At 49.8% G+C, this 24,248-nt stretch overlaps 2 protein-coding genes and 1 pseudogene across 2 annotated transcripts; 1 reads left to right on the plus strand and 2 right to left on the minus strand.

The window, feature by feature from the left end:
* Nucleotides 1-3,241: 3,241 nt before the first annotated feature.
* PTCRA (pre T cell antigen receptor alpha) lies at nt 3,242-12,585 on the minus strand. The gene is made up of 6 exons (XM_070419123.1): nt 12,528-12,585; nt 9,036-9,068; nt 5,843-6,163; nt 4,613-4,657; nt 3,828-4,018; nt 3,242-3,295 (listed from the first exon to the last, which is right to left on the minus strand). Exons 1-6 carry the CDS (start codon nt 12,583-12,585, stop codon nt 3,242-3,244), a joined length of 702 nt encoding a protein of 233 aa, XP_070275224.1.
* A 5,738-nt stretch (nt 12,586-18,323) lies between these two features.
* LOC139013211 (E3 ubiquitin-protein ligase RNF113A-like) lies at nt 18,324-19,525 on the minus strand. The gene is given in 3 exon segments (XM_070419384.1): nt 18,324-18,581; nt 18,583-18,687; nt 18,689-19,525. Coding segments are annotated over 3 exon segments (1,086 nt in total). The 5' UTR covers nt 19,418-19,525; the 3' UTR covers nt 18,324-18,329.
* Nucleotides 19,526-22,128: 2,603 nt separating this feature from the next.
* Nucleotides 22,129-24,036, plus strand: LOC139012924 (RNA exonuclease 1 homolog pseudogene; annotated as a pseudogene).
* Nucleotides 24,037-24,248: the final 212 nt, after the last annotated feature.

The raw sequence follows: 24,248 nt of genomic DNA on the forward strand, positions 1-24,248 counted from the left end.
GGGGCATCTAGCCACCCCCCGCCCCCACCTACCTGTCCCCTTTCAGCACATTTACAAACGGGAAACTTTATCAGCTTCATCCCTGGCCACTTTCACAGATTCCAGGGCCTGTTGCTTGTCCCCTTTCCTATTGTGAGTTAGAGGAAGACAATTCCTACAGAGGGGAGAAATAGAAACAGTGGGAGTTTCGGAGAAAACTACAGACTACCGCTGTAGCAGGCCTCCCTCCTGGAGGCTGGGGTCCGACCTGTGGAGAAAAATGACTCTTAGTCGGCCTGGAAAAGAAGGCAGAGGATGACAAGGGTGTGCAGGGAAATTTCTTGTGGACTGAAAGCCTGGAGGGCCTCCTGAAAGAAAAGATCTTTAATCCAGTTACACATGCTGTCAGGATCAGGAGTGAGGGAGGAAGGGAAAGACCAGGTTATGTCCTCTATGAGGATCCTAACAAATAACTGAAAACAGCAAGCCAAACAAGACATACAAGATATATAACCAGGGCCGACGGCGTTCATGAATAGATGATTATGATAACATTAGTTGGATTTCTTTTTAACATTTCTCTTTTCCTTTTTATCGTATACATAACCTTTACAAATTTTATACTTTCAAATTAGCCTTTAAACCTTCTTTCTATGTCCTTTAAAAATGCATAACCATGCCTTGGACCTTCTGTGATAAAACTAAGAGCAGGTAAATTAAAACTTGTCTAGTAAAAACTGCTATATTTTTCCTTATGTAAATTCAAGTATATTGAGTCTAATGCAGTTCAGATAAGACACATGGTAGGCTATGGACCAGACCCCTATGCCAGCAGAGCGGTCTGCAACCAGTAAATCAACAAAAACCTATCTCTCACTGCTTCATAATTAACTGCTGATACCCCTCCCCCCTTCCTACATTAACCATTTACTCTGTCCTGAAACAAGGCAAATGGTCTGAGATCCTGTATATGTAGGCTTTACATTTAAGGACACATTTTTTTCTTCCTGTAACAGTTGCTTTCCCTCACAGATTTTTCCTCTTTACTCTAAGCCCCTAGAGCAGTGGTTCTCAACCTTCCTAACGCCGCGACCCTTTAATACAGTTCCTCATGTTGTGGTGACCCCCAACCATAAAATTATTTTCGTTGCTACTTCATAACTGTAATTTTGCTACTGTTAGGAATCGTAATGTAAATATCTGATATGCAGGATGTATTTTCATTGTTATAAATTGAACATAATTAAATCATAGTGATTAATCACAAAAACAATATGTAATATATATATGTTTTCCGATGGTCTTAGGTGACCCCTGTGAAAGGGTCATTGGACCCCCAAAGGGGTCGCGACCCACAGGTTGAGAACCGCTGCCCTAGAGGATCTTAAATCCTCCTCCTTTACTACTCTTGATCTCTCCAACCATCTCCCTGCCCCCCAGCCCAGGGCTCCTCTATCTCAGCAGGCTGAGAGCCTACCGCCCTACCCAGCGAATCCCACTGCCACCACCCACCACACACCCGCTCCGGAGCAGTTAATTATGAAAAGTCTGGCAGTCTTTCTCTCTTGCCCTAAACAGGCCATGAGAAAATGTACTAATCTTAACCTAACAAGCCTTAGCAGGGGAGAAAAGGGTAGTGGTCTAGCCTTTGTTTAAACTTCTCTGGGCTACACCCTTCACAAATTTATACCTTTAACCCCAGAATTCCAAAATTTCAACCTAATACAGCAAAATCACAGATCAGGGAGGGAAGACGAAACCAAAGCCCCTAGTACATAAACAGACAGAAATCTAAGCGGGCTGATTCCCTCCTTGATGGAGAGCAAAAGACTCTGAGAAAAATAACTCTCAGCAGCTAGAGACTTTTGCAGTTCGTCACAGCATTCAGCCTTACTATACACAATTAGGCTTCCCCTAAAGTGGGGTTTGCCCTATCTTTAAACAAATTAAACAACAGAAAGAGATAACAAATACTCTCGTGTGTACAGCCCGGTGGCACAAAGTAGCTTTCACTTCACACACTCTCACACATTTATACGCCAGACAATCTGAGTTTTTGACTTCTACCAGATATTTACTCAGAGTTTAAACAGTCCACCTGATTCCTGATTAATTGCCTGAGGAAGCCATATGGCTTCTGGGGAGGTGATCAAGCTCCCCCTTCTACTCACTTGGAGTGGGCCTGACTGACTGGGGCCCCTACCTTACCGATTCTGTCGACAGGTTCAGAAGTGTCCTTCCACTCTCTCCAGATGCCAGCCGGGTTCTGGGTTGAGGTCAATTCTGCTAAATCAGCAGAGCGATGCCTCCCGGAGGCCTATCCGGCGCCCCCGGGCCCCAAACCTGTACATTCACTGGAGTCCAAAAAGGCCAAGCGCGGTTGATTTCCCAGTGTTTCAGGGAAGGATTAATGTTACAGAAGACCGGAGAAGAACCAAGCAATGCTTAGAGAAATGGAATTACACTTTATTATTATTATTATTACACCGGGACGAGAGAAAACTGTATTTCACATTCTGGACCCCAACATGGAGGAAGTTTCCCTATTTATATCTTTTTTACCTTCGTTGTCTCCCAAATATGGGGTTTTCCGGTCCCCTTTGCAAGTTCTTAAAGAGCCCTATGTGCTGGGGCTTTGAGACCTCAACCAGAGGCCTGGCCTGGTGCCAGCACTGATAACTTCGTCTGGGGAAGGTTTATGGCCTCTCTGGAATGGGAGTAGTCTCATTTTCCTTATTATTTAAGCAGGCAGGCATTTACAGGAGCCACAATAGCAGGGTTAACATTTCAAACAGCAGTTTATATGTAAGATGGATGCTCCAACAGCACCATTGACCCAGCAGACTGCTCTGTGCGGCCTGGGGGACATCCACGTGACAGCACCCAGAGTTCTTGGGCTGATTCCCTGAGAGGAACCTCTGGGAGGGGCGGTGCTGAAGGAACAGGGCACACGCTGGTTACACCCCATCGTGGAGCCGCATATTCTATCAGCGCAAGAACCCTCTTTAGGAAACAAAACAAAAACCGCTTTGGTGCCTGGCTGAGTTGATGTTCAACGAATGTTTGTGAAATGAATAATGACCCTTACTTGATTAATAAGTGTAAGCTTGGAATGACCACCAATGCTCTTGGCATTGAACACATTCCCCTTACTCTGGGATCCTGGCCCTGCTCCCCTCATTCATGTCTGTACAAGACTTCACATCAGGCCCAGCACCCACATTCCTGGGCTCCTGGGCTCCTGGGCTGCACGCCTGACCTCTCACAGAGCGTGGGCCAGGGTGAGGAGCCAGAAGGGGCCTTGCCTCATGCTTGGCTGCGGAGTAAGGAGACAGGTGGGGCAGGGTCCTCCCCAACTCCCAGCCCCAGGCAGCAATTCCCAGGGTCTTGCCCTCAGGAAGCCCTCCTCCTCTGGGAAGCCCTCCCAGATTTCTTCCTCCCCTAAATCTGCCAAATTGCCTCCTCCCAGAGGAGACATGAATGAAAACACTTCCCATTGGCTTGTGTCATTTAAGTTCTCCTTTAATTGTCCTAGGTGTTCTGCATCTCAAGTGTCCAGATGGGGGAGACGCAGCCTTTTCCTCCGATCGGCCTCAGTGGAAGGAGGGAGCCCCCCCACCCCCAGGAAGCTCGGGTCCAGGAGGAGGCAGGTCGCAGTGTCCTCCGAGGCGGGAGGTCTGCATACGGAAGGCGGGCCCTGAGCGCTGGCCGTTGGGTGGGCAGAGAGCATCCCCTCCTCTTGGGCTGGGCTCCCGCCAGGGTCGGGACCCGGAGGGCGGGGCAGACGGTCTGAGCCCTTGGCCTCTGCCGGCGGCCATTGCAGTCGGTGGGGGCAGAGGCTCTCCTACCCGCCGAGGCTGCGCTGCGGGCCGGCGGCCGGCGCGGGGAGCTCGGGGTCCAGCGGGCGGGCCGGCGGCCGGGTCCCCGCGCGCGGCGGGCGGGGCGCGCAGGCGGCTGCAGGTCAGGAGCACGTCGAACAGCAGCAGCTTGAAGAGCAGCAGCCGCAGCGCCTCCAGCCGCAGCGCGCGGCCGGGCGTCCCTGCGGGAGGGGAAGGGGCAGGCTGGGCCCGGGGCTCCTCACGCACCCCACCCCCTGCGAATGTCCACCCGAGAGGAGGGGCCTTGTCCTCTGCCCTGGCCATTCCTCCTCCCTGTCGTCCCCCCAAATTCAGGGGAAGTCCTTCCTGGGGTCTACCCTCAACCCTTCCTGGTCATTACAAATACCTGCCTAACCTTCATTTTATTATATTCCCCCCAAGCCAGGCAGGAGTCAGCATCGCTGCAGAGAGGAGCCAGCTCAGAAGTCTCATTCGGCCAGGAAGAGACCGGACTGGTGACCATGGCCAGCAGGTGCTGGAAGTGACCGCTCCCCAGACTCCCAGGGGTCTCCCGAGGCTCTGAGGCTGACCGTTCACCCGGGCTGCCCCGGGAAAGTTCACCGGCCCTTCTGTTAGCGCTCACCTGTGCTTCTCAACTGGTGTCCAGGCACCGGGCTGGGGTCAGAGATCTTACCCACCGGTGGACAGAGGCCCAGGCTGGCCAGAGCACCAACCCAGCCGGACCGCCTCCTCAGGGAACACCTACCAACCCCCAGAAACCAACAGCACCTAAGGGCCTGGCCCCCAGTACTCACCCCCAAGAGGCTCCCAGAGGCAGGTCCTCGCTGAGGCAGTCTCTCCTGCCAGCCAAGGAGAAGGAGTGAGACTTGGGATGGGCCGTTCCCTGCACCCCAGTACCGTGCCCTCCGCCCCAGGACTGTGCCCCGGCCCTGACACGGGGCCCTGTTCATGGCATGTTGGATAAATGGACAAAGGAACCGGCAGTGGGAACCTGAGCCCATTTGCTGCACGTCCTCCGAGGGGCCTGGATCTCCCCGGCTCCCCGCCGCCACCTGTTCTGTGTCACTGGGAGGCCGAGCTGCCTCAGCACTTTTGGACAAGGAATCGGTTTTCTCAGCAGCCTTTGGGAGGCAGAGAACTTTTTCAACAAATACTTTAAAGCCAACACAATCCAAAAAGAGGAAGTCATCTGGTTATTAATAAAGTAATAACAGCCCGGCCGATGTGCTCAGTGGTCAAGCGTCGACCTATGAACCAAGAGGTCACAGTTCGATTCTCGGTCAGGGCACATGCCCGAGTTGTGGGCTCGATCCCCAGTGTGGGGCGTGCACGAGGCAGCCAGTCAATGATTCTCTTTCAGCACTGATGTTTCTATCTCTCTCCCTCTCCCTTCCTCTCTGAAATCAATAAAAATATATATTTTAAAGAATAAAGTAATAGTAATAGATGACTTTGGACATATTACTTAACTTCTCTGTGCCTGAAGAAATGAGGAAAATTATATGACTTCATAAATGTAAAGTGTTTACAATAAATAGTACCTGGCAAGAGTAAGCACTGAATAAGTGGTAGCAATTAATTATTTACTTATTGTTTGGTTCTAATAGGTAGGGTGTTATATATAGGGTGATATATAGATATTAATCCTGGGTATATAGAGAGATATTAGCCCTAGGTGGTAGGAAACATTATATACCTTAATATAAGGCAATATATACCTTAATATAAGGCAATATATACCTTAATATATATCTCAGTCCTAGGAGGGAGGAGGCATTATTACCTCGTGGAAGATGTGCATCAGAGCCTAGATTTGAGTGAGACATCACAGTTGCAAATCCCAGGACTCAGGGCCCTCAGATGGCCCTGCTCTGAGCCCAGGCACCCCTTCGCCTAGTTGGTCGTCACTTGGACACCCTTCATGCCCCCATGGTCTGGGCCTGCCTTCCTTCCCACCAAATCCTAGTTCCAGGGCGAATGAAAGGGGCAGGGGGCGTTCACAAGGCCCTAGGCTCTGTCCCCACCTGACAGCTGCAGGGGCTGTGTGCTCTGGCTGTGATCCCCAGCCCCAGGCCCGGTGTGACAGACCAAGGTTTCCCAGGATGCCAGCTCCTCCGAGGGCAGGGAGAGCTGGGCCACGCTAGTCCAGGTGCCATCTGCAGCTGGGGAAGGGCCGTAGGTGAAGGCGTCCAGTGCGCTGCCGTTGCCAGCTGAAAACCAGATGGGGCTCTCAAGGCCAGGGGGCGCGGCATCGAGGACCAGGCAAACCACCAGCACCTGCTGCTTCCCATCCACCTGCATCGTGATGGGTGGGGCCAGCGAGGGGAAGGGGGTGCCGCCCACACCTGTAAGAGAGCATGCACCGATCCCTCTAGTATTAACTACAACAATCAAGGCTTAACTACAACAAGACTGCCCACAAAGACCACAAGGGGGTGCACCAAGAAAGCATAAAAAATGCGGAGACAAAGAAACAAGACAAAACTATCAAGGGAGGATATTGAATTCAGAACCACACTTTTAAGGTCTCTCAAGAACTGTTTAGAAGCCGCCGATAAACTTATTGAGATCTACAAGAAATTTAATGAGACCCTCGATGCTGTGATAAAGAACCAACTAGAAATTAAGCATCCACAGACTGAAATAAAGAATATTATACAGACTCCCAACAGCAGACCAGAGGAACGCAAGAATCAAGTCAAAGATTTGAAATTCGAAGAAGCAAAAAACACCCAACTGGAAAAGCAAAATGAAAAAAGAACCCGAAAATACGAATAAAGTATAAGGAGCCTCTGGGACAGCTTCAAACGTACCAACATCAGAATTATAGGGGTACCAGAAGATGATAGAGAGCAAGATATTGAAAACCTATTTGAAGAAATAATGGCAGAAAACTTCCCCCACCTGATGAAAGAAATAGACTTACAGGTCCAGGAAGCGTGGAGAACCCCAAACAAAAGGAATCCAAAGAGGACCACACCAAGACACATCATAATTAAAATGCCAAGGGCAAAAGACAAAGAGAGAATCTTAAAAGCAGCAAGAGAAAGAAAGTCAGTTACCTACAAGGGAGTACCCATACAACTGTCAGCTGATTTCTCAACAGAAACTTTGCAGGCCAGAAGGGAGTGGCAAGAAATATTCAAAGTGATGAATGCCAAGAACCTACAACCAAGATTACTTTATCCAGCAAAGCTATCATTCAGAATTGAAGGTCAGATAAAGAGCTTCACAGATAAGGAAAAGCTAAAGGAGTTCATCACCACCAAACCAGTATTATATGAAATGCTGAAAGGTATCCTTTAAGAAGAGGAAGAAGAAGAAAAAGGTAAAGATACAAATTATGAACAACAAATACACATCTATCAACAAGTGTGCCGGGAGCCGGTCCATCCTTGCTGCTTGACACAGTCGCTGCAGAGAAGAAACATCTGCACAGCGTATGTTTTGGGGGACCTGGCGTATGTGCATACTGTTCTTGATATGTTTGCTCCCCTTAGCGCTATGTGTTTTAACCAAGGTCACCTCTCCGAGAAAGGTTGTTTCCCCAGGTAGGGATTTTTCCCTGAAGTTAGGGAGGAGATAAAACCCCTTAACTAAGTGCCAGGTGGGTAGTTAATCATGCTTAAGCTACATAATCTTTACTCCCTGGAATGGAGATAAGAAACACCCTAACCTTTGGAATAGAAGTTGATAGGATTAAAATCAACTGGTATAAATACAGATGTAACAAGACAACAAAAGACAGAACCAAGAGACAGGACTTGGCTGGAGATCCTAGACAGAACCTAGACACAGAACCTAGAGAGAGAAACTAGGGAGAGAACATGGCAAAAGATCCTGGACAGAACCTGGCTACAGAACTTGGCTGGAGAACCTAGACAGAACATGGCAAGAGAACCTGACTAGAACCTGGTGACTGAACCTGGCTGGAGAACCTGGAGAAGCTGGATGGAGAACCTAGCGAGAGAACATGGCACCAGAACTTGGCTACAGATCCTGGAGGGAGAAACTCGCTATGCTGATGAACTGAACCCAGTCTCCGTGTCATTCCTTCTTCGCAGACTCCGTCCACACCTTTGGGGACCCCTGGACCTGCTGGGGTTGGACCCCAGCACAAGTGAATCTAAAAATCAAGTGAATAAATAATCTGAGGAACAGAATGAACTGTTGATTATAATAGAATCAGGGACATAGAAAGGGAATGGACTGACTATTCTTGGGGGGGAAGGGGTGTGGGAGATTCGGGAAGAGACTGGACAAAAATCGTGCACCTATGGATGAGGACAGTGGGTGGGGAGTGAGGGCAGAGGGAGGGGTGGGAGCTGGAAGGAGGGGAGTTATGGGGGGAAAAAAGAGGAACAAATGTAATAATCTGAACAATAAAGATTTAATTTAAAAAAAATGGGAACCTGATATAATAAAAACAAACAAACAAACAAAAAAAGAGAGCATGCACCGGTGGGGGCCTAGATCTGTTTGTGCCCTCCCAGGCCAGCATCTCACTGTAGGCTCCTAGGCTTCTATCTGTCCGTTCACCATCCATCTGTCCCTCCATCCTCTCAACCACCCCTCTCTCCTTGCGTTTTCCCATCTAAACACCTTTCCTTCCCTCCACCCTGTCATTCACCTCTCAATTCATTAACTCTTTTTCCATCATCCATGTTTTCTACAGCTATTCTCTCTACTTTCCATCTATATGTCCATCTGTCCATCTATCCATCATCTTTCCATCACTCATATATCATATCTGAACCTTTCTGTGCAAGGCATTAGGGATACAACATTAATTTACATACAACATTAAATTATATATAAAATTTATATATACACTAGAAGCCTGGTGCACGAAATTTGTGTATGGGGGGAGTCCCTCAGCCTGGCCTGCATCCTCTCCAATCCAGGACCCCTCTGGACTCCTGTGGGATCGGACCTAAAATGGCAGTCGGACATCCCTCTCGCAATCTGGGACCGTTGGCTCCTAACTGCTTGCCTGCCTGCCTGATCGCCCCTAACCGCCTCTGCCTGTCAGCCTGATTGCCCCCTAACTGCCTCCCCTATCAGCCTGATCGCCCCTAACCACCTCTGCCTCAGCCCCCGCCACCGTGGCATTGTCCGGAAGATGTCCGGTCTAATTAGCATATTACCCTTTTATTAGTATAGATTGTCCCCACTTTCAAAGAACTCAGTCTCATGGGAAACAAACACGCAGAATACCTGGTTGTGCCAGCCTCAGGAGAGTGGTCACCTCTGGGGAGGAAGAGAAGGAAACATGATCTGGAATGAGATTAAAGGGGCTTCAAATGTATCTGTAACTTTCTGATTCTTAAAAAAATCTAGTTCAGCCCGATCAGCATGGCTCAGTGGTTGAGCATCGATCTATGAACCAGGAGGCCACAGTTCAATTCCAGAGAGAGACCAAGATGGCGGCATAGGTAAACACCGGAGACTGCTGCCGCAAACAACCACTTCAAAAATACAACTAAAAGACGGAACGGACATCACCCAGAACCACAGGAAGGCTGGCTGAGGAGAGACTCTTCAACTAGAAGGAAAGACAACAGCAAACCGAGCTGTTGTGCAAATATCCAACTGTTCAAAAATAACATTTTTATGAGCAAATATCCAACTGTTCAAAAATAACATTCAGTTATGTATTGTGCTCAGAGGGGGCACAGTGTGGAAAATATAAAGGTGCGGTGGTGCGCGCGCAAAGCGGGCTGGTGGCTGAGGGCGCAGTTGTCGTTTTCAATCAGGAGGGAGTCTCAGACTCTGAGCTCCAGATCTGGGCAAGTCTCTAGGGACTCAGACTCAAACGGGAGAAGCGGGATTGTCTGGCATCAGTTGGAACGTGAGGGCAGCTTTCTCTCCGAGGTTTGCAGCGGTTGCTGGGGTTCTGAGAAGCAGAGCCTCTGGGAACGGGACTGAGAGCAGCCATAACTGCTCCCTCCGCCCGCCCTGTTGATCCCGTGCGACCCGCCCCACCCAAGCCCTGCGCAGAGCCATTTGCCGGATAGCCTCAGGCAAAGGCTAGATTAGCACCTCTCCAGAGGACAGAAGTTTTCCCAAGGCAGACACAGGTGATTCTCACAGCCAGTCGGCCTGGTGGTCAAATCCCTCTAGTATTAACTACAACAATCAAGGCTTAACTAGAACAAGACTGCGCACAAAGACCACAAGGGGGTGCACCAAGAAAGCATAAAAAATGCGGAGACAATTCCAGGTCAGGGCACATGCCTGGGTTGCGGGCTTGATCCCCAGTAGGGGGCATGCAGGGGGCATCTGATCGATGTTTTTCTCTCATCACTGATGTTTCTATCTCTTTCTCCCTCTCCCTTCCTCTCTGAAATAAATAAAAAATACATATTTTTAAAAAATATATATTTTATTGATTATTTTTACAGAGAGAAAGGGAGATGGATTGAGAGTTAGAAACATCAATGAGAGAGAAACATTGATCAGCTGCCTGCTGCACACCCCCTACTGGGGATATGCCCACAACCATGGTACATGCCCTTGACCAGAATCAAACCTGGGATCCTTCAGTCTGCAGGCTGACGCTCTATCCACTGAGCCAAACCAGTTAGGGCAAAAATACATATTTTTAAAAATCTAGTTTAAATATGGCAGGATCATAACCATTTGTTAATCTGAGTGGAACATGGAAGGGTGTTGGTTGTGTTATTCACCCCAGGACATGCTTAGAGAGAGGAAGGGAGAGAAACATTGATGTGAGAGAAACAGCCTCGACCGGGGATTGAACCTGCAATCCAGGAAGATCTGTCCTTTATTTTTCAGAATAGTCCTAATTTTCCACAAACTTAGTCTTTTCAGTAAGGATGATTCATTCAATACATAACCGAATGTTATTTTTGAACAGTTGGATATTTGCTCATAAAAATAAGTCTCAAAGGTTAAAACCTCCAAACAAGTGAAAACTGTGAGTTAAGCCCTAGCTGGTTTGGCTCAGTGGATAGAGTGTCGACTGTAGACTGAAGGGTCCTGGGTTTGATTTCAGTCAAGGGCATGTACCTTGGTTGCAGGCTCGAACCCTGGGCCTGGCCAGGGCGCATGCAGGAGGCAACCAATCGATGTCTCTCTCTCACATCGATGTTTCTCTCTCTCTATCTCTTCCCCTCCTTTCCACTCTCTCTAAAAATCAATGGAAAAATATCCTCTGGTGAGGATTAACAAAACAACAACAACAACACACACGCACACACACGCACACGCACGCACACACACGCACACGCACGCACACGCACACGCACATGCACACACACGCACATGCACACGCACACGCACGCACACGCACGCACGCACACGCACACGTACACACACGCACACACACGCACACACACACACGCACACACACGCACACACACACACAAACCCCACAACAACTCTAAGTGTAGCCAGGCCAAAGAAATGCCCAGGGTGCGGGGACACGTGCCAGAGTATTTTGTGGGGACGGGGGTGTGGAGTGCTCACATGAGATTTCTTGAGGGTCAGATAACTGACCTAGTAGCATGTGGATGGTTAGTAGCCCACTTGGGATTTGAGCTCAGATCTCGGTGACTCCAAGTCCCACATTTCACCCCACTTGGAAGGATGACTAAGATTTTGCTACTCGACAAAGTGGACCAAGCCTGGGACGTGGCCTCGAATAGAGTTGGTTTGTCTCAGGCACTTAATATACTGAGTCTCAATGGTCCCATCAATATAATGGGGTTAATAACACCGGCCCCACAAAGTTGTTGCGTAGAATAAACTTCATGAATGTAAAACACATGGCAGATGAGTATTAGTATTCTTATCAATACTATCATTAATAGTATCACAAACAAAGGAGGTAGAGAAGGCTGGGAGTGAGCTCCAGGAACCACAGCTCCTGAGCCTTCGAAGTTGTACCAGTAGAGGCACTCCCCAAGGAAGTTAAGCATCTGCCTCCTCCACAAAGCCTCCCAGGATTGCTCCTCCTCACCCTGGCTGCGTCCTTCCCAGAGCTCCGTCTCCTGCCTGCTCCACATGGGTATGCTTGGCCTCCTTAGGAGGGGGAGCTGTGCCACACTGGGTCAGCTTTAGCTCAAGGAGATGTCTTGATTCAAAGGTCAAGGACTCCCTCCCCCTCTCCCCTCACCCCCCCAAACATGCAAATATGCACAGGCTAATGAAGCTGGAATTCTCAGAATTCTAGTCCTTTGGCTTCAGCCTTGATCGTTGGAGGCCTGGGGGTACATACACCCAGGAAGTCACTGAGGCCTTGGGACTTCTCCAGAGAGCCCATTGATAAGGGGGAACACTGAACCCTGGTGGAAAGGGCACCCCGAGGGCAGGAGACCTGGACAGGAAGGGCAGGAGGGGACCCCACAATATTGCCCAGGTCCCATCACTCCATATCACATCACAGCCCTGGCTCCTCCACCCGACCCCCATGGACACCCACCCAGCTTGCTTTGTTTCTCTATACCTCCAAGAGGTGACTGCTCCCTACCAACACTGTGGACCCCAGGGGAGCAGGACTTGGGGCCCCAGAGCCAGGTAGCTGGGAGGTAGAGTGCAATGGGGAAGGGAAGATGGGCTTCTGGTGCGGACCCAGAGCCTCTGTTCTGCCTCCTTGCATCTCACTCACACCTGGACGCCCAGAGGGAGAGGGGGGTTTGGGGCAGACAAATGGGGCACAGAGAGAGAAGCAGGGAGGGGACTCACCTGTGGGCAGGGCTGGACACCCGAGGGCCAAGAGAAGCAGCAGCCAAGCCCCGGCCATGGCCCATTTGAGAGGAGGCAGGTCACAGCTGCAGGCCTGAGGCGTCGGCTGGGGGAGCAGGCACCCACAAGGCTGCCTCCCAGGCCGCAGGCCCAGCTGCACCTCAGCTGCTCCACCGCGGGGCCGCGGAGCCGTTTCCCTCCAGAGGGGCCCCTCCCACTCCAGCTGGGCCCCTAAACCCCATCCTCTCTCATGGGCCAGGGAACTCAGGCTGCCACTCCCACAGCAGGAGCCGGGTACCCACACTCCCTCCCGTCTGAGGAGCACCGCCCCGTCACTGGAGGACACAGAGCACGAGGCGGTATGTCAAGGGCTTCATTCACAGCACTTTATCCCATCCCCCTCACCACTGTCAGTTCCATGTCACAGGTGAGGCGACTGAGGCTCAGGGAGATTGAGTGACCTGCCCAAGGCCACCCAGCTGGCAGGTGGCAGAGCCAGGGCTGGGACTGTTCCTGATGGCTGGCCCAAAAGCCCCATAAACTTGTTTCCATGTTACACTGGCCCTTTGAAATAGAATTTATTTTTTTAGAGCAATTTCAAGTTCACAACAACATTGAGCAGAAGGTTCAAAGATTTCCCATGTATTCCTTGCACTGTCAAGTAAAACCCCTTAAAAAAATAAACTTGTTATAAATGCCATTTGCAGCGACGCCACTAAATTTTAGCTAGATATCATTTTGACCCTGAACTTCCCATCTAGGTATATTCCCTAGTGAAATAATAAGAGAGTTGGTCATTGTAAGACAAAGATTTATGCACAAAAATACTCTTTGAAATATTACACTTAAAACACAAGACAGGCCCTGGCTGGTGGTGTTCAATGGTCAGAACGTTGGCCGGTGCATGGAGGGGTCGAGAGTTCAATTCCCGGTCAAGGGCACATACCTGGGTTGCAGGTTCGATCCCTGGCCCTGGTCAGGGTGCATTTGGGAGGCAACCAATGCCTCTCTCACATTGATTTTTCTCTCTCCTCTCTTCCTCCCTCTCCCTCCCACTCTCTAAACAGCAATGAAAATAAAGGGGACATATATAATACTTTCAGCAATAAAGAACTATTCAAAAAAATAAAAGTAATGTATATTTTAATTTCCATTGTAAGATTAATTGGATTTGAGGGAAGCAACTTTATTTGGGGGGAAGAGTAGAGTTATTAGAATTTTATCAATTTCCTCATAAAAAAAAGGCAATGAAAAAATATCTGGTGGCGGAGGGGGGAGGATTATAAACAACCCAATTGCTCAATGCTAGGGGAAGAGTTAAATGAACGCATCTTTGGCATATTTATGTTAGTCAATATTATGCAGCAGCTTTTCAAATCATGTTTTCAAAGAATGTTTAGTGACATGGGATGTAGAATAGAGTTTGCTTCAGAGTGTGGGCTGTGAAGGCAGGCCACCTGGCTTTCAACCCTGACTAGGTCATTCAGGAGTTGTGTGACTTGCACCAAATTACTTAATTCCCTGATTCTCAATTTCCTCCTGTACAATGAGGGTGATAAGACCTCAGAGGGGTCCTGTGATATTTAAAGAAGATAAACCACGAAGTGGATTTAGCACCGTCCCTTATACAGCAAGTCCTTGAACCACGTAGTTTCGCTCTGTGTTGTTTCCTTATAACACTGATGAGGAAATAAAATCGATTCCTGGTGGGGCTGTTATCTGTGAGGAGTTTGCACGGTCTCCCCACATCTGGCTGGGTTTTCTCCGGGGACTCTGGTTCCTCCCACCTCCCAAAGAGGAGGTGAATTGAGTATCTACCTCGGCCCCAGTCTGAGTGAGTGTGGGAATGGGTGTGATGGAAGGGTGTCCTGTCCAGGGAGGTGTCCTGTCCTCCTGGGCCAGGGCTGCTGGGGTGGACTCTGACCACCTGTGACTCTGAACTAGAATAAGTGGGTTGGAAAATAATTACCTTATTTGTTTTTCTTCTTCTTCTTCTTTTTTTTTTGTGAAGTTTAGCAAGTGTTTTCTGTGGGTTTTTAAAAAAAATTTTATTAAATCTTTATTGTTCAGATTATTACAGTTGTTCCTCTTTTTCCCCCCCATAGCTTCCCTCCACCCAGTTCCCACCCCACCCTCTGCCCTTACCCCTCCCACTGTCCTCATCCATAGGTGTACGATTTTTGTCCAGTCTCTTCCCGCACCCCCACACCCCTTTCCCCCGTGAGAATAGTCAGTCCACTCCCTTCCTATGCCCCTTGATTTTTAGATTCGCTTGTTGATAGATGTGTATTTGTTGTTCATAATTTTTATCTTAACCTTTTTCTTCTTCTTCCTCTTCTTAAAGGATACCTTTCAGCATTTCATATAATACTGGTTTGGTGGTGATGAACTCCTTTAGCTTTTTCTTATCTGTGAAGCTCTTTATCTGACCTTCAATTCTGAATGATAGCTTTGCTGGGTAAAGTAATCTTGGTTGTAGGTTCTTGCTGTTCATCACTTTGAATATTTCTTGACACTCCCTTCTGGCCTGCATAGTTTCTGTTGAGAAATCAGCTGACAGTCGTATGGGTACTCCCTTGTAGGTAACTGACTGACTGTCTTTCTCTTGCTGCTTTTAGGATTCTCTCTTTGTCTTTTGCTCTTGGCATTTTAATTATGATGTGTCTTGGTGTGGTCCTCTTTGGATTCCTTTTGTTTGGGGTTCTCTGTGCTTCCTGGACTTGTAAGTCTATTTCTTTCACCAGGTGGGGGAAGTTTTCTGCCATTATTTCTTCAAATAGGTTTTCAATATCTTGCTCTTGCTCTTCTTCTGGCACCCCTATAATTTGGATGTTGGTACTCTTGAAGTTGTCCCAGAGGCTCCTTACACTATCTTCATATTTTTGGATTCTTTTTTCTTTTTGTTTTTCCGGTTGGGTGTTTTTTGCTTCTTCATTTTTCAAATCTTTGACTTGATTCTTGCGATCCTCTAGTCTGCTGTTGGAACTCTGTATGATATTCTTTATTTCAGTCAGTGTATGCTTAATTTCTAGTTGGTCCTTTTACATAACCTCAAGGGTCTCACTAGATTTATTGAGGATCTCACTAAATTTATTGGTGGTTTCTAGAAAATTCTTGAAAAACCTTATAAGTGTGGTTTTGAACTCTATATCCAGTAGTTTGCTTTCCTCCATTTGTGTCATTTGTGACCTGTTTCTTTGTCTACGCATTTTTTATGCTTCCCTGTGTTGATAGAGTGGCTTTTTGTGCTAGGTGTCCTATAGGGCTCAGTGGCTCAGCCTCCCCAATTACCTGAGGTGGACACTCTTGGTGCACCCCTTTGTGGGCTTTGTGCACAGTCTTGTTGTAGTTAAGCCTTGATTGTTGTAGGTATCACTGGGAGGAATTGACCTTCAGGCCAATTGGCTGTGAGAATCAGCTGTGTCTGCAGTGGGAGAACTTCTGTGCTGGAGACACCCTTCTGGGGCAAGACTTGCTTCAGTGGGGCTTTGGTGCTCACTGAGTCTGTCCCTTGAATGTGTCCCTTATGGATCTGAGGAGTTATAATCTGGATGGTCCCACTCTGACCACTGGGTATACTGGCTCTTGGATCTCTAAGGAGGTGCTAATTTAGCCTCTGTGTGAGGCTACCCAGCAGGAGCTATGGAGAGATCTGCAGATTCCTCTTCTTTGTTTGGGGTTTGGAGGTGCCCAGATGAGGCCCAGCTGTGAAGCAATGCAAGGCTGCTGTGGGGCCTTGGGCCTTCTTTTGGATGTTCTGGGTCTCTCTGACCCAGCTGCAGTTTGTTAGGTAATTTTCAGATTGCAAAGGGCCAGGCCTTTTATATGCAAAAGCCTCTGCTAGCAGCTTGGGTGGGGCGGGGTCTCAGGGAATCAACAGGGCGGAGCGAACAGCTATGGCTGATCCTCAGCCCTGCCCTAAGAGGTCCCGGGTCTCAGTGTCCCGAGGTAATCGAGATAATCGCTGCAAGCACCTCTGAGAGAAAGCAGCCCTCGAGTTCCGACTGATGCCAGACAGTCCAGTTTCTCCCTGTATGAGTCTGGGTCCCCAGAGACTCACCCGGAACTAGAGTTCAGAGCAGTTGGGAGCTTGTGTCTCCCTCCGGATTGAAAAAGACAACCGGGTCCTCAGTTGCCAGCCCTTTCTGCATGCACCTCCGTACCTCTGCACTTTACTTCTGCATCTCCTCTGAGTCTCAGTGTGCTTTTCTCTTTCCTTCTAGTTGTAGAATTTCCACTCAGCCAGCCTTCCTGTGGTTCTGGGTGATGTCCGTTTTGTCTTTTAGTTGTATTTTTGAAGTGGTGTGCGAGGCAGCAATTTCAGGTGTTTACCTATGCCGCCATCTTGGTTTTTTTCTGTTTTTATTATTCTTTAAAAAATGTATGTATAGTTCACATTTTTAAAAAATTATTTTTATTGATTGCAGAGAAGAAGGGGGGGAAAGAGAGAGATAAAAACATCAATGATGAGAGAGAATCATTGATCAGCTGCCTCCTGCATGCCCCCTAATGGGGATCCAGGCCAAATTCTGGGCATGTGCACTGACCGGAAATAAAACAGTGACCTCTTGATTCATGGGTAGATGTTCAACCACTGACCCAGACAGTTCATATTTCTTTCAATGTTTAATATTAGAAGTGCTTTTGGTCTTAGAAGTTTTGTGATATTTTTGTGACCACAAATATGATATAGACACAACTCTTGTATATATCACTTAACCTATGGTAAAGATTACTTTCCTTATGCATGATTTTGCTTAAAGTCACAGTTTCGAAGAACCTATTGCCAATGAAGACTGACTGCATAGTAAGAAGTCGGAAGTGTTCCCTCTTTCTTTATATATGTGTATACATAGTTAAATACAGAGGACGTTTAAAGAAACAGGCTACAATATAAATAGAAACAATGTACCCAATTTTGCACAAGAAATATGTAACTATTTCTAAGAGACAGCTGATCAAATGTTCACAATGTTATTTCTCTGTGAAAGGATTTTTGAATAGTTTTCTTTTCATCTATCTAGTTGCTTATTTCTGAAATTTTCTATAATAAATCTGTATTATGTTAAAAATCGGGAACTAGAGACTGCTTTGTAGCAACTTGTGAGCTTTGAGCATCACCTTCAGCTTGAAATCTTTGCAGACGGGTTCTAGGAGGAACTTCAGGCTGTGACTAGACTTGCAATGGATTCACCCACAAAGCTTAATGCCCCCTCCACTGGGTCATTTTCTCAGATGTCCCAGGAAAGCTATTCAGCTGACACTCAAGCTGTCTCAGAAGCACTAGCAGAAAACCTTAGTAAGTTGACTCTCAACCATAGTATCCAATTCTCTTCCCTTCCACAAAAACATTCACCCCAACAGCAGGACAGAGAAGAAGAAATGCCCGAGTATGTAGTGGGGGTGAGTTATGGCCTGGTCTACAGGAGGAGACGTGGAGTGAGGACAATGGCAAGTCTTAAAAGAGACCTCAAAGGACTGTTTCCAACATGGCTGAGGAGGAGGAATGAGGCTCTTCAAAACCGCAAGAATAGGTTCGTGGTGGCATCCTGTCCAGGGTCTTCTTAACGCCAGGTGGTCCTTTCTGCTTAATGATTTCTGCAAGACATCTTTTTTTTTTTTTTTTTTTTTTTTTTACTTTTCTTTTTGAGGCCTAATACATTGACGTTTAATTACAGTTTTCCAGATATTTGAAGAAATCCTCCCTTTATTTCCTCCTAGAGTAATGTCTAGGCCACACTTACGAACTTTCCTTTTTAAAATACCTTTTTCTTTCTTTTTCTGCAAGACATCCTGATGCTTTCACAAGCCATCTATCCAGGAACCTACTTCATCACCTGCCTTTTCCTCTGTCAAGTTCCCATCCTCTTCTGCATCCTGATGCTTATCCAGTTTAGCAATCAATGCTTTCGCTGGATTGAAGACGCCGTTGGTCTGCTGGTCACAGACGTAGCAGCGCGGGGCCGTGGGGAAATGCTGCAGGGCACAGCTCTCGCGGAAATAACGCCTGCACTTGGTGACGACTGGGTTTTGGAAGGACTGGCGACAGATGAAAACACTTGAATGGCATTTCCTCGCAATCGCTTCCCACTTCATAATTTTCATCTTCATAGACACCATAGCGACCCTCATCAAGCTCACGTTCCATCTGCCACCCCATTACAAAGCAGATTACAAAGCACATTGTAATCTGATCGGTCATGGAGGAATTTGCAGCTGTCTCCGAAGCCGCAAAAGCCAGTCTCTTTATAGTCCTTAAAAATGTCGGGCTGGTAATCCCAGCGCACGATGGCGCGTAGATGCTCGGGAGCTCGGATGGGGCCCTTCCGCACCATTCCGGAGGAAGCATTGCCCATAGACGTATCCTTGGGTTTCATGTATTTCTGATAGTTATGGATTCCCCGATAGATCTTGTCATCTTCCTTGCCTCTCAGCTCCTCCGGGATCTTCTGACTGCGCTCAAAGATGGCTTGTGCGTCACGCTCCGTTTCTGTGTCTAGCTCGTAGACAGCAGTCGCCCCCATGTCCTCTGGCCCCACGGGTTTCGCCGAGCGGGTGGACTTGTAGACCACACGGAGACTCTCAGCCTCCTTCCCCTTCCCATCTCCCTCCTCCTCACTACTCAATTCACAGTAAACCACCTTCTGTTTACCACTGCCACGGGTCTTCTGGATCATCGGATTGTGGGTCGCCCGCTTCTTTTCGCGGCGAACCACAGTGCTGCCTTCGTCGCTGCTGCTGCTGCTGCTGCTGCTGCTGCTGCCGTCTCTGGGCTCTGGGTCGCAGATCGGGCGCTTCCTGCGGCCTACAGGCCCCTTTCGCCCAGGCTTTTTGAACAGGAAGGTGCACACCTGATCCGTCGCCTTTCCAGGGGAAAGTTGCTCTGCCATTGTGCAACCCCGTGCTCCGAAACAGAGGCTTCGCGTTACTGCACGCTCAGCCGAGAAGCCCGAGCCAAGTGCGCCGTGGGAAACTGGAGCACTCGGGTGCGCGAGTGCGCAGCTATTTCAATTTTTAGTAGCAAATGTGAGTATAGGGCATCTTTATATAAACTTGAGGCATATCTGAGACATGTGTATTCTTGTTCTTTGAATTTGTTGGGGTCCAACCCCAGCAGGTCCAGGGGTCCCCAAAGGTGTGGACAGAGTTGGCAAAGAAGGAATGACACGGAGACAGCGTTCAGTTGATCAGCAGCCTAGCCAGGATCTCTAGCCAGGAACTCCAGCCAAGTTCTAGCCAGGATCTCCAGCGAAGTTCTGGTGGTTATTGTCTTGTTACATCTGTATTTATACCAGTTGATTTTAATCCTGTTAATTTCTATTGCAAAGGTTAGGGCGTTTCTTATCTCCATTCCAGGGAGTAAAGATTATGTAGCTTAAGGGTGATTATTCGTAGTTAAAGTGATTAACTACCCACCTGGCATTTAGTTAAGGGGTTTTATTCCCTCCCTAACTTCAGGGAAAAATCCCTACCTGGGGAAACAACCTCGGAGAGGTGACCTTCGTCAAAACACATAGCGCCAAGAAGGGGAGCAAACATATTAAGAACAGTGTGCCATATACGCCAGGCCCCTTGAAGCATACGCTGTGCAGATGTTTCTTCCCTGCAGCGAATGTGTCAAGCAGCAAGGATGGACCGGCTTCCGGCATGAATTTATTGGGGTGACATTGTTTATGAAATTATAGTTTTATGGTGTACAGTTGTATAATACACCACTGGTATATTATATTGTGTATTTGATAAGAAGCTATGAGAATTCCAGGACAAGTGGAATAGGGAATCTTAGACCTATAGTTGGGGAGCCACCTAGTAAGTCCCATCTTCCCTAAAGCAAGGACACTTAAGGGTAAATCGTATACACTTCTCTTCCCTAACCAGAGGGTAAATACCTTAAATCACCCTAGTCAGGGAGGCAGATAATAGAAATCCAGTTAAGAGAATAAATCTCATTTTGGTGCATCAGCATAAAGCTAGTGAATATTCTTTTTCTACCCATAAGCTCTCCACAAAACACCCACACTTTTAAACCTCTAAAGCTCCCAGAGACCATGCCCACGCCATTCTCTTCCCCCTCTATTCACGGCACTCCTAGGGACATATCCCCTAATCTCTAGGGTACCTCAGGAGACTTGCAACTAGGGGAGCAATGGGCAGCAGCACCTCATCCTGAGCCAAACCCCTAGACCTGTCTCTGAGGTTCCTCATTTCCGCCATTTCTCTGACTTCCAGAAAGCCAAAGCAGCCCAGCCTAAGCTCTCCTGCTGGTTCTTTATGCCATTCCTTGTGTCACTGCCCTAAATAGGTTTTGTGGTGAGGTCAATAAAAATTTTTTTAAGATCCTTAAAAAAAATCAGGAAATAAACATTATTATTATTTTTAAAATATGTTTTATTGATTTTTACAGAGAGGAAGGGAGAGAGATAGATAGTTAGAAACATCGACGGGAGAGAAACATCGATCAGCTGCCTCCTGCACATATCCCACTGGGGATGTGCCCGCAACCCAGGTACATGCCCTTGACCAGAATCGAACCTGGGACCTTTCAGTCTGCAGGCCAACGCTCTATCCACTGAGCCAAACCGGTTTCGGCTAACATTATTATTTTTTAATATATATATTTTATTTGATTTCAGAGAGGAAGGGAGAGGGAGAGAGAAAAACAGGATCATCAATGATGAGAGAAAATCATTGAGTGGCTGCCTCCTGCACACCCCACATTGGGGATAGAGCCCGAAACCCGGGCAGGTGCTCAGACCCCAAATGAAACCATGACCTCCTGGTTCCTAGGTCGATGCTCAACCCAGAGCGGTGGCGGTTGGGCTGGAAATAAACATGATAATAAATAAAACTACACAGGTCCTATAGTTTATTGAACCTTCCTTTATTGTTAGACATGTGGGGCAAGAGATATGTGTGATCATACAGCAGTTTCCAAATTCATAGTCCTGTCCTCAAAATGCTGTCCGCCAGATTGGGTCGATGCTCAACCCAGAGCCATGGCGGTTGGGCAGGAAACATAGAGGACCTCTCATCTTACCAGGCATGGAAAGGAGACGCAGTCCCACACACCCCGAGTCCTGGCAGACAAGTGCCAGGATCCACATGGAATCAGAGTTGTGATCCACCCTTGGGGTTGCGGGGGGCGGGGTGGTGGGGCGGAGAAAGGGACAAGAATAGGGAGAGTGAGACGTGTGTGACCCCTCCCACAAGGTCACAGCGCCTGATCCCTGTCTTGCTCCTGACTTGGGCTGTGCCCTCTTGACCTGTCAGAGCCTTGGCTTCCTCCCCTTGGCCCAGAGACAGGCGTGGTTGTCGGTGACTCTGGGGCACTCAGCGGAGGATGGGGCTCACCGTCTGGACTCAGAGCTCCCTCCTGTTGATTTGGTCCCGAGGGAGATCCGGGATTCTAGGAGCCAGTCAAGAGAAGATGGGATTAGGTAAGGGGAGACAAGTGTGTGCACCTGACTCCTGGTGCCCTGAGGTCATTAGGATTCATTGGCTGAGAGAGTTAATCTGCTTGGAGGCGGGGCTTTCCGCCAGTATAAGAGCTGAGGGCACCCAGTCTTGGCTTCCAGACACCAGAGGCCAGGAGAGCAGGACCATGTCGGCTCCCGGGGGAAGTGAAGCAGCTCGAGCTCCAACCCTCCTGAGGGCCACGGCACCGTGCCGGTTTCCTCCCGGCCATCTGCAAGCTCAGGAGGCCCAGCTGGATGCCTCCTGCCCTGCCCCAATCCTGGTGGCCCTGCCTCCCTGCCAGGGACCCTGCCATCAGCCTGTTGGCCCCGGCGGCCTGCTCCCGGTGCCCCCCACATACAGCTGGGCCCCCAAATACCTCCTCACCCAGCCAGCGTCTGTGAGGAGAGGCCGGGCCCCCCGCACCGGGCTACCCACCCCCCAGGAGCTGTGTGACCTGCTGCGGGGAGCAGACAAGGTTGCCGTGAAGTCAGCCAGCCTGCCCCAGGCTGCCCAGCAGCGGGCCCCGAAGCCCCGCTCCATCCAACTCTCAGCCACCAGAGACAAGAGGAGGATGGCCCGCGTCCCCATGCCCTGCCTGGGTGAAGGTGCCAAGAGGCGCCTCCTGGCCAGCAGCAGCAGGACCAGCAGCAGCCGCCCGCCTTCCAAAAACCAGGGGCTGGGCAGCCAGCTCCCAGAGGCACCTGCCCCATCGGGTCAGGCGTCCATGGCCACCGGCCCCGTGCCCCCAAAGCGCGTGGCCCGCGGCCCACCTGTGCAGACTTTTCAGAAGCCGGTTGCTCCAAGAGAGTGTGGGGGCAAAGTGCCCGCCATCACCCCTCAACCCTGTCTCAGCCTCTTTAGGGACGAGGGTCTCAAGTTCTGCTCCTCCACCCAGGATGCCACAGGGAAGGAGCTGAAGGAGGAGAAGGCGGCCGACCACCAGAGGCCCAGCAAGAGGATGGACCCGCAAGTGGCCGCCAGCACCTTCCACAAGATGCAGGGCCTGGAACCCGGCCCTGGAGCCGGTCTCCACAAGACCCGGGACAGAGGGGCTGTGTCCCAGGAGGAGGTGCCGCGGGGCAAGTTGGCCGCCCAGACCAGCTTCCCGCTCCAGCGCCCGGACAGCCCCCACGGGGAGGATCCCGTGCCAGGGGCCACCCTGTACCAGCGCCTCCAGGAGCACCTGCTCACCCAGGCCCAGCTCAAGGAGAACGGCTACCCCTTTGCGCACCCCACACGGCCGGGGGGCGCTGTCCTCTTCACCGCCCAGGAGAAGCCGCCCCAAGACGCCTCCTGCAGGCTGTGCTGCCGCTGTGGCACCCAGTACCTCGTGGCCCCCTCGGGCCGCTGTGTGCGCCAGGAAGAATGTCACTACCACTGGGGGCGGCTGCGCCCTACTCCAGCGGCTGGGGGCTGGCAGGTTCAGTACACGTGCTGCTCGGCCCCCATCGGCTCCCCTGGCTGCCAGGTGGCCCGGCAGCACGTGCAGGACGGCCGCCAGCAGGACCTGCAGGGCTTCGTGCACACCTCGGACAAAGAGCTGCCCCCAGGGGCTCACCCCGGCATCTACGCCCTGGACTGTGAGATGTGCTACACCACCTCTGGCCTGGAGCTGACCCGCGTCAGCGTGGTGGACAGCGCCCTGCGGCTGGTGTACGACACCTTCGTCAGGCCGGACCGCGACATCGTCGACTACAACACCAGGTTTTCCGGAGTCACCGCGGCTCACCTGGCCCACACCAGCACCTCCATCCGCGACGTCCAGGCCGCCTTGCTGACGCTCTTCAATGCCCACACCATCCTCATCGGACACAGCCTGCAGAGCGACCTGCTGGCCTTGAAGCTCATCCACGGCACCGTGCTGGACACATCTGTGCTCTTCCCGCACCGCCGCGGCCTCCCCTACAAGCGCTCCCTTCGCAACCTCGCCGCTCACTACCTCGGACACGTCATCCAGGACCGCGTGGATGGCCACAGCTCCAGCGAGGACGCCAGCGCCTGCATGCGCCTGGTCCTCTGGAAGATGGGACAACACGCCCAGGCTCAGCGCTGACCGACGCCCAGCGTGTTGTGGACAGGACTAGGACTTTGGAAAGTGCTTTGTGATCACATAGATCTCTTGCCCCACATGTCTAACAATAAAGGAATGGTTCAGGAAACTATACTACATCTCTTGTGTGATTTGTCATCATGTTATCTCCTGTACGACCGCCATGGCTCTGGGTATCATTGGATCCAGGAACCTGCCTGGGTTGCCTGCTCTAC

The sequence above is a fragment of the Myotis yumanensis genome, unplaced genomic scaffold (assembly GCF_028538775.1).
Source record: "Myotis yumanensis isolate MYYU_CA2020_CCGP unplaced genomic scaffold, mMyoYum1.0.hap1 SCAF_6, whole genome shotgun sequence".
NCBI lineage: Eukaryota > Metazoa > Chordata > Mammalia > Chiroptera > Vespertilionidae > Myotis > Myotis yumanensis.